Source organism: Euprymna scolopes, chromosome 2 (assembly GCF_053919585.1).
Source record: "Euprymna scolopes isolate OS-2025 chromosome 2, ASM5391958v1, whole genome shotgun sequence".
NCBI lineage: Eukaryota > Metazoa > Mollusca > Cephalopoda > Sepiida > Sepiolidae > Euprymna > Euprymna scolopes.
Window position 1 is genome coordinate 179,704,245 of NC_136483.1, and position 16,208 is coordinate 179,720,452.

Here is a 16,208-nt window from a genome sequence, read left to right on the forward strand (position 1 = left end):
TTGTAAAAAAAACGAAAAGAATCTTTTCCCGACTATGTTTACGATCGACAGATCTTTTCGTTTTAATTACCCAAGACCTGATAATTGTTTTGCAAACTAAATAAAGATATTTTCAGTGACATTTAAGGGAAACCTGACGTTGTCCGGGAATGAATGATTATCAACGAATGTTTCACACTCCCATATTTCTTTTGTCATCGAAATCGGGTAAATCATCTATTTTTTCAATCAACTCGATTGCCTGCTCTAGTTGGGGACCCACCGCAGTGCACCGGGAGAAAGCTTTACATACCTACTTATTTCACAATATATTGTAGTCTACATTGCACTGTAGAGAAACTAATTAATCTGATTTGATTAGTAGCAGGTTATCAGCGTTGCCCGATCGTAAAATACACTTAAATATATTTTCATTTATGCAGATTTTGTCTTTATAATCATAGAGCCAATTCTCTATTACTTATTATATATAGTAGTGGCCGCCCAGTAAATATAACATGTTAATGCACAATTCATATTATTATAGAGCCAATACTCTATGGATTCTTATATTGTATCCAATATACAGTAGTGATTTAAAGAGAAAAAATAAATGACGTGAGTGCCATTAACCAGAATCGAATCCAAAACATTTAGTGCTCAAGCATTATTCGTTACAGGCTGAGCTAAGTTCATATGCATATAGAAACTTTAAACATAACGTTGTTACAGGTATAAATAAATCTATAGTTATGCATGCATAGAATTAATACTTATAGGCGACTTACGCTTACAAAGATCCGATTTTTGCAATTTTTACCTCCTTAGCAGCTATTTTTAACAGCTCAAAACAAAATCGAATTTGTTCCACAGATTCAAGTCCTCTATATAACAAATTTCGATCTGCATACCTAAAATTGGTAGAGTAGTTTGGTAGAGACCATCCTATATGCAGACAGTCATATATATATATATATATATATATATATATATAGCAAAAATGGTAATTAGTAAAAACCTGAACAGAGCGCTCAATATTATTGCAGAGCAAATATACATTTTTTATTACCGTTTTATCTGTTTAGTTACACATGATACGGCTACCGAATCGTATCAACGATCCAGTAACTTCAGACTTTACAGAAATGATTATTATGATCAGGACAAACAATATTAGAAGCAGTACAAAAAAAAGAAAAAAGTGAAAAAGAATTTCAATTCTAATTCGACAACTGTTAAGTTTTAAGATTTAATAAACATTGGAAGGTGGTAGGAGGGGGCGAGGAGAAATAGGAGGAGGGGGAGAGAGAGAAAGGGTGGGAAAGAAGGACGTAAGATGGGTAAAACTTTGAAGTTTTACCCATCTTACGCCCTTCTTTTCCACCCTCTCTCTCTCTCTCTCTCTCTCCCTATTCCTCCTTGCCTCCTACAATGGACTGTCCAGTGTCTTTGATCTCTGTACAATAGTTTGTCAGTACAACCTGACATGAGTATACTTCCCCTTCCATGTAAACTATGACCAAATATTCAAAATAGTATTTGAAGTCCAGTGTCTCTGCTCTCTCTCTGCAATGGACTGTCCAGTGTCTCTGCTCTCTCTCTCTCTCTCTCTCTCTCTCTCTCTCTCTCTCTCTCTCTCTCTCTCCAATGGACTGTTAGTACTGCATGACATGAGTATACTTCCCATTCCATGTAAACTATGACCAAATATTCAAAATAGTATTTGAAGTTCAAATAAATTTCCTCAGACGGTGATACAGTGGCTCGTATGAACATTGGTGCACCTTCCACTAATGATGTCAACTGGGGTATCAGCATTTAGCTAGATACTCCACCAGACCAGATGAATCGCTGTCAATAAAGCGATTACATCAGGGAACCCATTGATCGATTCCTCCTCAGACTGAAAGAAGTGATGCAACGGCCAGCTTAAAACGTGGCTCAGAGCGGTTAACACGATACTGAACAGATTCTGTGTTCATCAATCTACAGTGTTCGCCGTTGGAACCGAGGCTGGCTGTCGGTGGTGCCAGCGTTGGCAATTGATCGCTGGGCTTGGTCAGCTTTCGTGCGAGATGCAGTGAATTTATTGGAAGGAGCTGGCTTAACTGATGCTGGGTGAATGCCGCCTCAAGAGAAGCAGTAGAAACCAGATGAAGTAGTGTCATGAAATCCGTTAAGAGACTATGTATCTCATAGAGAAATCAACTGTTAATTTAACTTATTGATGTGATATATTTTAATTAATATATTTTTTTTATTTACTATGTGTTTATTTTGTTTATTATTTTCAGCTGGTTTTGTCGAAGTAAATGAAGTGATGGAGGACACGGTCGCCTACAAAGGTGACACAATCCGCATGGAATGTGAAATTACCGGTAAACCTGTGCCCAAATATAACTGGACAAAAGATGATCTACCATTACCGTTAGATAAGCGTTACAAAATTCGGGAAACTAACTATGGATCAAGGTTTGCACAAGATTTTAGTTTCCTTTTTTTTTTTTTTTTTTTTCTTTTTTTTTCTTTTTCTTTTTTTTTTTTTTTGCATCTATTTCTTTTCACTCCCAGACATCATTTTTAATTAGAATTTTTCTACGTGATTTACACTTATTCTTAAACTCATAAAGAAAAATAATTCCAGCTGTAAAGTAAACAACAACTATTATCCTCCTGCTGATTTTTATTTTTAGGTGATTATTTAAAAATATCCCATCATAGTCGTCAATACCATACTATTTTTTTTAATGTTGTATCAAAGCACATTAATCTATTATCTCTACTATTATATACAGGAACTTTGTGCATGTGTGGGTGTAAGTTCGTTCCCTATCGACTCGAAAACGGCTAGGTTGATTTTTATGAAATTTCACACGATGGTACTTCATGTGCCTGGCAGTGTTCTTAGATAGGTTTTCTATCGTGATGCCTTCAATAAATATCGATAATTAAAATAATCCGATGAAAAATGTTTAGAGCACAATTGAAGCACTATACTTGACAAAATGAATCAAATGAAATCGGCGAGAAAACAGTTTCCTCAACGGTTTCCATTTGATTTAATATATTCATTTCGTTAAAGTTTTTGACAAAGAGCGAAGGACTGCTCGAAATATCAAAATAAAAAAATAAAACCCAGCATTTTAGGCTCATATACATACACACACTGAAAATACTTCGAGACCTATAAGTATAATAACAAATTATATATATATATATATATATATATATATATATATATATATATATATATATATAAGCTGTTTGCACTAGAAAATTAAAAATTGATGTCTTTCGCAGTGACTAAGTTCACAATATATTATAATCTACATTGAACTGTAGCGAACCTACTGTTGATTTTATAAAATTACTTTTTATATATAATGGCTTGGATTAAAGTTTAAAATGCAAAAGTCAAGAATCATGCTTCAATTGTGCTCTAAACTAAAAAAAACTAAGCAAAATACTGTTAGAAACTCGTTTAATATATGTTACCGTAACATAGGCTGACATATATTCGGGGGGGTTTTAACATAATTTTGCACATTTTTTTAGTTTTAACTCATTTTCTCAAACTTACCGTGTTAAGCAGAGAGTTCTGCGCCATTTTAAATTTTCCAATACATCGGTAAACATCGTATGCTTTTCAAGCTCAATAAACATGTTACATTAAATAAAAACACTAAAAAATTATCCCGCTAGGAAGAAAAGTAACTTATCCTACCTTTAACAACATTTATTTGTTATATATTTATTTTTTGACAACTTTTTCGAATCTATGTGTATAGTAACAGAAGCCCGTGAAAACCGTATGGTATTGACGGCTAGAGATTATGCAAAAGATAGAGTAATTTTAAAAGAAAATTTCTTATTTTCTAACAAATTAAATCCTTCCATTCTGGTACAATATTACGTTTTCATTGTCGTCTGATTGTTAAAGTTCGCAAATCTTGAGTCATTAAAAAAAAAAATAAGTAAATCGAATGCTACGAAAACGAAAAGATGTCAGTGGAAAAATTAATTGTTTTTTCTTTTTAAATTCGCCATTTTTTCTTTCTTTTCACATTAAAAGAAAGAGGAAAAATTCCGATTGTCTATTGAACGTTTTTCAAGAGTTTGTCTTTTTTTTTCCTTTTTTTTTTTTTTTTTTGTTGCTTTTGTACAATCAACACCTGTTGTGTTTCTTGAACTGCAAATTATGAAAATAGAAATTCTCAACTTTTCTGAATGATTATTTCGGTTTCGTATATATTTTTCATCATCTTTAATGTTTTTTTTTGTTTTGTTTTTTTTTTTGTCCGCGATAATGTGAGAATGTTCCAGAACAAATGAAAGCTTTATAAGGAAATGTACAATGGAATATTTTTGACATCGTAAAGTAAAAATCTAAAAAAACTTTTGAAGAAAATATTTTCTTTCGATAATGTTTTACAGATGTTGCGATGCGATAGCGATTTTTTGAAAGATATAAATTTGCTGAAACTTTTCCTACAAGCTTTTTATTTATGGAAACCAAATTATTTTAGTCATTTTTAATTGTATATCGTATTAAACCTTACTCACAATTAGACTCATCCTTATTGATTGCACTGATTTTATAATAGCGAGAGATGGTTTAGATAAAGAAAAAAATATTAAGAATCTATTTGAAAAAAAAAAATCAATCTCCACACCATATTTTCATGCATTAAAAAAAATTAGCCCACAAGTAAAGGCCTTCCATGTAATCGCCATAAAATGACCCAAAAGGTTGATATGCCGTAAAATTCAACAAAACAAACAAGTCATCCTTAATTCTACCAATAATTGTTACTCCATTTCTCGTGAACATCTGGTGTTAACTAGTGTTATCAGATCTGCCTGTCTGAAGATATTGGCTTCCTGACCTAAAATACATCAATGTTATTGTTTTTCCCTCCCCATTACAAAATTAAATCCTGTTCTGCAAAGCCAAAGACTACAATATTTTTCCTCTAACAAAAGCCAAACAATGAACAAATATTTTAAGATACAAAGAACATGAAGCATAAAAACTTTTACCAAAATGACCGAATTCAGCTTTAAATAACTCGAAAAGGGTTGATGTGCCGTAAAACATAATAATCAACCAACCTGAACACTAGCCTCGTCTTTTATTTAACCCACATTGAAAATGAGGCTGGGTTTAGCTTAGTGTTATACTGATCAACACTATATCAACTTTTCTCACTACTATCAGCATCATCAGCATCATCAACCATTACATGCAGTGGTGTGTTGGGCAGCAACAAAGTCCCTCCACCTCCGCCTATCTTGAGCCAGCCTAGCCAGTGAACCCCAAGAATGCTGCATAGCTTTCCTCTCCCTTTCCACCGTTCTTCTCCAAGTTTCTCTCGACCTTTGTGGTGGTAACGTCCTCTCGGCTTTGGTCACTAGCATTCATATGAGTTTCACTGGACTCAGAAAGCCCCTTACACACTGAAGTAGGAGTTCTCTTTGTTGCCGTTTCTGTAACATACTCGTTTTACGAGAAAGGGTCTCCTCATTACTATGCAGTGATAATACTGGTAACAGACAATCATTATGGCCAAACCAAGAAGAAACGTCTGGAACTCTAACCACTCGTAGAGAATAGAGAGAGTTTTGTTCGTGGTTTATTCTTCTAGGTTTGCCGTGTTCTGTTTGGTAGTCTTTTTATGATTAGGTTTCGGAACAGTTTTATAAATATACTAGTAGTTCCGCCCGGCTTTGCTCGGGCCCTATGTACTGTTCATTACTTTATGTGCCTATGTATATATTAAGAAGTTTGAATATGTACGGCAATGCCTTTCTATATAATAGTCTTCCTTGACTACCATAGAGAAAAGTTGGCAGAGACCGCAGACGTCAATTTTATTTTTAACTTTGACCCCAATTTTGACCCCTTAACATTTAATGTTTTGGGCTCAAATAGAATTAAAAAGCTAGATCTCTGTCCAAGTAATATGTATTTAAAATTTCAAGTGTTTAGACCCAAAAATTGGCGGAGGAGTTTGGTAGAGTTCTCAAAGGTCAAATCGTTGAATTTTGACCCCTTAACAGCAAAATTACTGTCCTAAAACGGATTAAAAAGATTTTCCCAAATCTCAATATCCCTTATGCCAAATTTCGAGTTATTTGGTAGGAAAATGTACACAGACACACAGACAGACACCTTCACTTTTATAGATATATAGATATAACTATACGAACAGTTTTTTCTCTTTTTCACCTGTCTATTAGCCAAGTCTAATTATACTTAACCCACTTTGAAAACAAGGCTGAATTAAGGTTAGTATTACACTGGTCAACTTTATTGAGTGGCTACATAGACTTAATTATTGAGTTGCTACATAGACTTAATTACACTTAACCCACATCGAGAATGTGAATGAGTTTAACTTATTGTTACTGTGATATACTCAGTGCGTCACGACATGGTCTCTTCTCGACACTATGAAACGTGATAATGATGGCAACAGAAAGAGCCAGACCAAAAGCAGTCTGGTTTCAGTTATGAATGTTTAACAGTTTTTGCTTTAATCAATGTTCAGAAGACTGCATGCGCGGCAACCGAGAAGGCAGAACTGCTTGCTCAGTGATTCACCTCCAACTCCACCTTAGAGCCAACAAACAACTCCCTCTCAAATATCCCTATGTGGACTGAAACCACGCTTTATGATTTGAAAATTACATCTTTTCATGTCCGCTAGAGGGATCTTTGTGGCCTTCGGGCCAAGATCAAAGTGTAGTATCTGTTCCGGCAGATACTGCACTTAAGATAATTTGTACCAGTCAATGGAGGGGAAACCCTCTATACTGGGACAATTATTATTTTTGGTAACCAGAGTGACCCCTTTTAGGGGAGCTGGTTTTTACCTCACATTAAAAACGGCCTTGTGCCTAATTTGCTCAGTGGGGGAGCAAATAAATACCATCTGTTCCGGCAGATACTGCAAGCTATGACTAGCTATGACTAGCAAAGACCAGATGTGGGGGCAACCCCACATGCCTGACCATTAACCAGCTCCCATTTCCCACCTCTCGGGAGCTGGTCCCCTTTTTCCCTTCCCCCTCCCTTCACTCCTCACATTAAAAATCGGCCTTGTGCCTAATTTGCTCGGTGGGGGAGCAAATAAACATCATCTGTTCCGGCAGATGCTGCAAGCTATGACTAGCTATGACTAGCAAAGACCAAATGTGGGGGCAACCCCACATGCCTGACCATTAACCAGCTCCCATTTCCCACCTCTCGGGAGCTGGTCCCCTTTTTCCCTTCCCCCTCCCTTCACTCCTCACATTAAAAATTGGCCTTGTGCCTAATTTGCTCGGTGGGGGAGCAAATAAATACCATCTGTTCCAGCAGATGCTGCAATCAAAGACCATTGCCCTTGTGGCAATCTTCTGGCCCATGTAGGGGCAACCCTGCATGGGCCAGCTGGCAAATCATTATCCAGCTCCTATTTCCTATCTCTCGGGAGCTGGTCCCCTTTTCCCTCCCCCTCTCTCTCCACATTAAAAAACGGCCTTGTGCCTAATTTGCTCAGTGGGGAAGCAAATAAATACAGCCTTCAGGCCAAGATCAAAATGTAGTATCTGTTCCGGCAGATGCTACAATCAAAGACCATTGCCCTTGTGGCAATCTTTTTGTCCATGTAGGGGAAACCCTATATACCAAATGACTCTCACTATCCAGCTCCCATTTCCCACCCCTCGGGAGCTGGTCCCCTTTTCCCTTTCCCCTCCCCACTTCTCTCCACATTAAAAAAGGCCTTGTGCCTAATTTGCTCAGTGAGGAAGCAAATAAATACCTTTTCATGTCCGCTATATTATTAAAAAATTAGAACACTTCCAAGGCGTGTAGATTTGATCTTATCCCTGCTATATTAATTAAGAAATGCTCAGCTGAGCTAGTCCCCATACTTTACAAACTCTACAACAAATACTTTACTAAATTTTGCTTTTCTAATAGCTGGAAGAAGGCTTCTGTGGTACCAGTGTACAAGAATTCTGGTGAAAGAATTGACCCCCCCCCTCAATTATCGCCCTATCCAAGTCTCCTGCCCCTCTTTGCTAAAATCTTTGAGACCTTAATCAATCAGGCACTAGTCTAGCACATCACAAAAGTTAATCTCTCTGACAAACAGTATGGATTTAGGCAATGTTGGTCTACTGCAGATATTTTAAGTCATATCTGAACGCATATACTATGCAATGGATAAGGCGGGCAAAGCCAGGATTATAATCCTTGATATGTTCAAGGCCTTTGACAAGGTCTGGCATGGAGGGCTGCTAAATCGTATGGTATAACTGGATGAATAATAAATATAATCAGATCCTTTGTAGGCAATAGGATCATCCAGGTTTTCATTGATGGACGTTCATCCATAACATTAATGCTCAAGTGCTTCAGGGATCGGTCCTTGGACCACTATTATTCCTGATATTCATTAACGACTTCCCTGATAATATTGTGTCCGAGATGGGTATATTTGCTGATGATACAATGTTCTATAACATGCACAAGGGAAGAACATACGTGCACAAATCTAAAACAATGGTTTACAAAATAATCTCCACAAATCATCAACTCCTTATTGTTCTCTTTTCTGAATGTGATTTTTAAGTTTTCTATTGCTTTTTGTAAAATGTTTTCATTCATTACGGACAGTCAGACTATTTACTACATCTTTTTTTTTCTCATCTTCACTCCTAACAAGGCATATCGTCATTTGGATGTAAGGGGCTACTATTTGGAACTATGTCTAAGAAAGATTAACAAGATGTTGGTTTACATTACATTTAAATTTCTGCATATCGGTACAGTCAGGGAAGCAAATAGCAGGAAGGAATTCCAAAGTCTAGCTGTTTGAGGGCTATTAGAGTAGAAAGCTTTCTAGCATTTAGAGACCTCAACAGTGAAGGGGTGTGATTTTGTTGCTAAGTGGATTTGTCATGGATACGTATGTTTAAGGGGACACAAGTGCACTGAGTTCATCAGAGAATATTGATTAAAATATTTGTAAAACAGGCACAGGGATCCAACATTGTGGCGATGGGACAGGGGTTGGAGCTTAGTTGACAAAGCTGGTCCTATTAGATTGGGGACTCTTTTTGGAACCCTAGTCAAGAGGGAGAGACTAGTGGTAGATACACCAGTCCAAATGATGCAACAATTTGGCTCATCTACAGGTAGAGGAAGTTCAATATCTGTTATTAATCTGTTTTGTGTATTTTTTTGTATTACATTTGAATTTTACCTCATTTTTCAGCATTTTGCTAACAAAAACAGGTGAGATGCTATTTCGGAAGTTAGTATTACCAAAAATTGTAAATTTGTATAATTCGAAATTATAACCTCGTCCATAATCCACAGACCCTCGTCCATCCACAACCTCTGTATTTTTTTGTTTTGTTTTTTTTTTTAATCAGGATTTTGTCTTTTTTTATGATTATTTCCCCTCCTCCACTGAATGCACTCGAACCGTCGTTATCGTTACTGCATCCAGCATGTCAATTTAAAATAATTTCAGCATCATTAACACCAGATGTTCATTTCTCATTAGTTTAATGCACCTTCGCTTTTATATGTTATACGGAATTGGCCGGAAAAAAGCGCAACAGTTTTATTATGTAGTTTTGCATTTTCAAAATGGGGATAAAATATTAAAAAAAAAAAATTTTTTTAATATTTTATCCGCCAATTATTTCAAGATCAAATAACATCACTTCAACTCCTGCAAGCAACAGCTTCAATAAACAAAAAAAAAGAAAAAGAATGTTTAAAATTAATGTTTCAAAATGTCTAATTAATATAAACTTGTATTTGGCAGCCAAAAAATTAATTAGCGTTATTAAATTTTATTTGAGTCATTTTTTTTTAGTTTCCTAAATTGAAAACAGTGGAAGAAAGCATCAACAATGTTGAAAAGATTTTCAGTGTAAAACTAAAAACATTTCTATTCTTGGACTTCTCAATTACTTCAACTTCGAATAATCTCTATATTAGTAAAATTATGTGACCCTTTCACGTGTGTCTGCATATTTAGAATCTACTTGACTTGCACAGCGTTCGTATTAGTTATGTTCTTCAAACTACTGTTCTCATCTTAGGTGTTATTTTAACAATGTTTCAGTCAATGTCATCTCCACCTTCTTCAGGTTTAGCTTGCCAGAGTCGGGGGAGAATCTCTTTCGGCCAGAGTCGGGGGAGAATCTCTTTCGGCCAGAGTCGGGGGAGAATCTCTTTCGGCCAGAGTCGGGGGAGAATCTCTTTCGGCCAGAGTCGGGGGAGAATCTCTTTCGGCCAGAGTCGGGGGAGAATCTCTTTCGGCCAGAGTCGGGGGAGAATCTCTTTCGGCCAGAGTCGGGGGAGAATCTCTTTCGGCCAGAGTCGGGGGAGAATCTCTTTCGGCCAGAGTCGGGGGAGAATCTCTTTCGGCCAGACTCGGGAAGAATCATTCCACCAGACTCGGGGGAGAATCTCTTTCCACCAGACTCGGGGGGGGGGGGGAGTTTCTTTCCACCAAACTTGAGGAATTTGTGCAAAGTTTATTTATCCACAGGAGTAGCATGCTCTCATTCCATCGGCCATGACTAGGTAGAAGTCTTAAGTAATTCGCAATTGTGTTTGGAATTTCACCTGCACTGAAGATGTAACTTTCAACCACCAGAAGAGTGCAATTTATATTTGAATTTTACCAAGTATTTTATTCATGGGTTCTTGAATACTAAAGTTCGGAAGTTACATCGGCTGAAACGTTGTGAAAATAACAATGAAGATGAGAACAGTAATCCGAATAATGTAAATAAATCCTCATCTCAAAAATTCAAAAACGTTTTTGTATTCACTATTAATAGATTATTCACGGAAATGAAAAATATCGGAAAATACCAGAAAAATAGTAGACCCAAAGGTCTACTCTTCTATTAATACTCCGTGTATTTATACAGGTGACTGGAGACTGTCTGTGAATTTAATCTTTGACGCTTTCTCCTTTGCAGGAAGCTAGTTCAACCCACCTAACATAAATGACGTGCGAAAACAACATATTTGAATTATTTTGTCTTTTAGTTCTCACATTCCATGAGCAATGTTTGTGACAAGGAGGAGGCATTGCAGTTTTCTTGGTTGGAATATATCCATCTAACTCTTTTGAGTGTAAAGTCATTCTTGAAATAGAAAAATGTAGTTCTGAGCAAAAAATGATATCAGCATAAATCTGGTCAGAGAACAAATATGTAATTGCACTTACTATCAACGGAAGTGGAGTGGTCTTCTCGTTTTAATACGGTAAGCAAACTAGAGGATGCAACAAAATTCGTACTAGCATCTGACCGATTCGTTCTTAGCACACATCATTATAGACTTGCCCAAATTTATGAAGGCATACCCTTCTTATACCCTCTTAACATGCTTGTCATTTAAATAGGGTGGGTCTTCTCACTGCGTCAGTTGCTTGGAGACTTGGGTAGAAATATCAATCAAGAATCCATTCTCTACAATCAAGCTCAAGGTGATTGGCTAATTATCTAGCTCAGTACTTGTCAGACGGATATATATATATATATATATATATATATATATATATATATATATATATACACACACACCACCACTACCTAGGAGGTCCACCCTTCAAGGCCTTGTCACCCAGTTTTTAGTGGAGTAGGTTCATTGCTTACTGCCTGAGACTCCTCTACTAATGAATGTCAGCATGCTCCTTCTTTAGGGAAGCTGACTTGACACTTCCCACCTTCTGACCTTGTGTCACATCATTCCGTGTGTGATGCATGTAAATATGTAATCTTCTCATATGATAAAAATATTGCAGCAAACTCTTATGATTAGTTTTTGACCTTGAAGTCGTATTTTTCTTTTAAGTTCCTTGCATTAAGTGGCTTTATGCATTGTCTGCGGTGATTCCCATTACAAAAATCCATTATTTTTTTTTTTAATAAGATTGTATTTAAATTAAATTAGACAATTTAATCACTGAGAAGGAATTTAGGTTTATTTGTCATCAAGTCAGATATTTTAATAATGTGTTAATAGCTAAAACAAAATAAAATAAAAAATAAGAATGGATTATTCTGACCATTCAAAATTTGAAAGTCATATAAAAACATTTAAACTTTTAAATATCATTTTTTTTTTTTTATCTTAACTAAACCGAAATAAAGGTCGCTGTGGGTTGTTGCAAATTACCAGGTCACAGACTGCTAAGCCATTAAGATTCTTTCCTAGGGCATTGCAGATAGCTCTTTTCTCAGATGGGGGAGGTACTCTTCTGCACAGAGTGGCAGTCTGCAAATTTGTGGTCTGTCGACATTGCTGTGGTACGATATCTTCACGAACCCGAGTTGGCCGATGGTTTCGTGATTACCACATATTTCGACTGGTCTTTCTCTGTTTCCTTCCACGCTCACGTTGCTTTAAGATCCGTAGAAAGAAGAAATGAGTACGGTCCAGTCGACGAAGGTTGGGTTGTTGCTGGAGGGAAGAAAAGTTGCCAAGCACACAAAAGACAACGTCGGAAAGCGCTTGTTATAAACAATAACAACGTTTATTTACACAATCTTTAAAAACACCACGGAATGGGAGTGATTGTGGTTGACTGGCGGAATAAAGTTTTCTTAGAAAGTCTTAACTGCAATTAGGAAGCGTTAATGATGTAGAACGGAGTGGCAACGGATTTGGTTCTTTAAGCGGCGACAAAAACGAACCAACGTTCATCAACAAAGTAACCCTCCTGGGGAGTGATAGTACTACATTGCAAGCTAATATGAAGAAAAACAGGGATCGTTTTTGGATTCAAAAGCTAAAAGTTTACTCAAATATATGGAGCATATGGCCGCTTCACCAGACAAGCCATGACTGGTGCAGTGACCACCAGTCTCTCCTTCTTAGAAAAGTATCAAAAAACGTTTTTAACTCAACAGGTTCCACATTGTCTAACAGGTTCTAGACCATAGGTTCTCAATGGGGGTGAAATTCACCTCCAGGGGTAAACTTTGAGTTCTCAGAGGGTGAATTTTCAACCTATGTACGGTTTTAACCTTTTTTTTTATTCATTAGTTTTAGTTTGGCCTATTAAGTAGTTTATCATGAATAAAAAAAATAGTTTACTTTTATTCAATTTTCATATATCAATCAATATTTTCAATTTGCATAAAATTTGAAAAATTTATTTAGAAAAATAATCCATGTAAAACTGTAAACGTAAAATCTATGTTGGAAAAAATAAATAAAGAGTTTTATTAATATTTGCATTAATATTTACTGTGTATTTTTTGAGACAGGCAATCTTGAAAAGGACGAATTTCACAATAGCCCCTCAAGTCTGAGTGGAGTGAACCAAAGTTGAGAAAAAATAAAATAAAAATTATAACATTTTATTAATTCTGTGACTAAAAGATTTGCCTATTTAATTTATACTTTAGAATCCTGTCATTCATCAGTTTTTTTTACAAGGGAGAGTCACCATATATCAAGGCCAGAAGGTCGCTCGAGGATAATGATTAACGAGTGCAAGATGATCAGTGAGACAACGGCATAATGATTGGTAGTGGTGCAAATTTGGTAAAATTTGATTAAAATGACGGTTTAACAAGAACTTGTTTACATTGGACTTGAAAGTGATCATGTTATAGTGAGTTGGAAAGTAGACCCACAGGACAGAGTTCTGCGGGCAGGTATTTCTAGAAAACAAACTTTATTCAGGGAATTTGGGTTTAGATTTAGGCACAGTTAGAGAATAAGGGAAATTGTCTACAGTGGTTGTAGGTAGACGAGTGCTGTTAACCATATGACTAATTTAAACGTAACCTCCTCCTCGCCGACCTAATTCAGACATTCTGGCTGCAGTGTGATTGTTCTCTTCCAGTTCTCATGTCGATGTTTTAATCGAAGCCATCATCATGCCAAACGCACATGACAATCTCGATTTGGTAAATTCTTCTCTAAGAAGATTTCGCATTCTTCATTAGTTTTGCTTCAGTAAATCCGGGATTATTCATGCCAAGTTTTTATCTCAGAAATCTCTCCTGATCACCCACCCCCACCCATGACATAGTGACATTGTTAGATGTTGATAAAGACTGATATACAGACAGATATAAAGGCGATGTAGAGTCAGAATTCGATTGCAAGAACGTGTTCATATGTACTTTTGAGACTGACAAGAATTCTTGTCAAAAAGTTAAAAATCTTAATTTTAATACCATGCAAAGTCATTTCAAATATAAAACAGTAATTAATCACTAAGGACAATCTTACTTATTACAAGACTAGCCTGGGTGCCTGGCGTTGCCCGGGTGTTTGGAGGTGTGTGTTGAGCAAAAAAAAAAAGTGGTAGTAAGCAGGCAGGCGCGAACCCGTACAGCGAAGGAGGAAAAGAGTGTGAAAAAACAAAACGTGACGTCTTTGCTGTTGCGCCTATCGCCAAACCGAAAGTGTCGAAGGTTTAAATTAAGGCTAGTCAATCGAAAAGAGGAGATGACTTTTGAAAATATCGACGAAAATTGCGACCCCTCCCTGTAGAAAAGTGTCCAGTTGTAGGTGAAGGAGTTAATATTTTTAGCCAATTTTTCGATATTTGTCGTCCGAAGGGTCGACCTTCAAAACAATACCGATTTCGTGAAAATCCGTCGCCTCTCTCAAAAGTTTTAGACATACATACATACATTTAAACAAACAGGTGAGATTTCTTTTATAGATGACCCCCCAAAACATGCCGTCCATGGTATCTATATGTGTGTGTGTGTGTGTGTGTGTACAACTCTCCTACAGCCCACACCACTGGACCGATCATGACAAAACCTGACATGATGGTGGTCTCTAACTTACAGATGGTGCACATTATTTTTCAAGGTTAAGGTCGGGACTTTGCTTTATGCTCGGGTACCTACAAAGCGGGTACCCAAACATACAACAAAGTCCCATGCAAAGCGCGGGTATATTGACTAATTGTTAATAATCATCTAACTACAATTAACACAAATAAACTTCAGATTAAGTCTGTCTTGGACAACGAGTTTTAGTTATGAATTTCCAACATTTTCATAATTTGAATTTAAAGTTGTTTTTTTAAGACCAGACAAGTTTTTTTAGTAAACATAATTGTTCACTAAAATTAAATTCTTTTAAATTCTCTCATATATATATATATATATGAGAGAGAGAGAGACTCAAGAACTCTCATCAATTCTTTCAATATAGACATACCATTGGAGTCTCCTGTTCTGAGCATATCTCCCTGTATTGTTCAGACTTAATCTTTCTGAGATTATGAAATAGCTACATACATAGTATATGCGCTGATCGTGATCTTGTGTGAATATATAGAGGAAAAGCACTGTTTATGTGGTAATCTAAATTTGAAGGGTTTTTTTAAAACCGGACAAGTGCAAGACGTTTTTTTTTTTATATAAACATAATTGTTCATAAAAATTAAATTCTTTCAAATCCTAAGGAAGTGTTTTTTGTTTTTTCTTTTTCGTGCCATGCCAGTGTTAATGCTTGGCACGTCTTCAGATGGATTTTAAACTCATACAGTGTATGATGAAAAAAAAAAACTTGGTCGACAACTCAGCCATGAAGTGGTTTCATTGTTTGTTTTAAGCCATATCAACTTTTTCAGGTTATTTGATACCGAATACAGTAATTTTAGAAAATGTTTTTATGCTTCAAGTTCTTTATTTTTTATTATGGAAATCGTTCCAGACAAGGCAGGAAGCCACTTAATGTAAAGAGCTAAAAAATCTCACTTTAAGATCAAAAACTTGCCAACGATAAGTCTTTCATGGAATAGATTCTGGCCTAGAAAACAGCAATTCTTCCCTATTTGTCAGAAACATCATTCCTAGAATGTGAGGACTAAAGGACAAAATAAGGGAACAAGAGTTATGCAACTGCCGAAAGTAAATCCAAGATCCTCTTTCCACTCTCTTTTTTATATCGTCAAATATTTATTCATGGTGTTTGGTTTGGTTGTTTTGTAGAAGAAAATTTTTCTTTATATATTTTACTTTGGAGATTATGATTGAATTTTGCAAATGGATAGGAAAAAACTATAACATCAATGTTACATGCATTTAAGTCAGTGTGCTGATATCCTCAGACGGCCTGATCTAATAGCACTATTCGCAGAAAGAATTGTGATTTTTTTTTAATTAATTTTTATATGGCATTTTGAGAGATAGGGATGGGGGAACCCAGTATTTCCTTAAAA

General features: G+C 36.1%; 1 protein-coding gene across 6 annotated transcripts in view; it reads left to right on the forward strand.

The window, feature by feature from the left end:
- LOC145299148 (inactive tyrosine-protein kinase transmembrane receptor ROR1-like) overlaps positions 1-16,208 on the forward strand; it is a 1,518,258-nt gene that overhangs the window by 1,457,776 nt on the left and 44,274 nt on the right. For all 6 annotated transcript variants that reach the window (XM_080144380.1, XM_080144378.1, XM_080144381.1 and 3 more), the window contains one exon: positions 2,274-2,451. In XM_080144380.1, the coding sequence (XP_080000506.1) occupies positions 2,274-2,451 (178 nt within the window). The remainder of the gene's footprint in view (positions 1-2,273; positions 2,452-16,208) is intronic.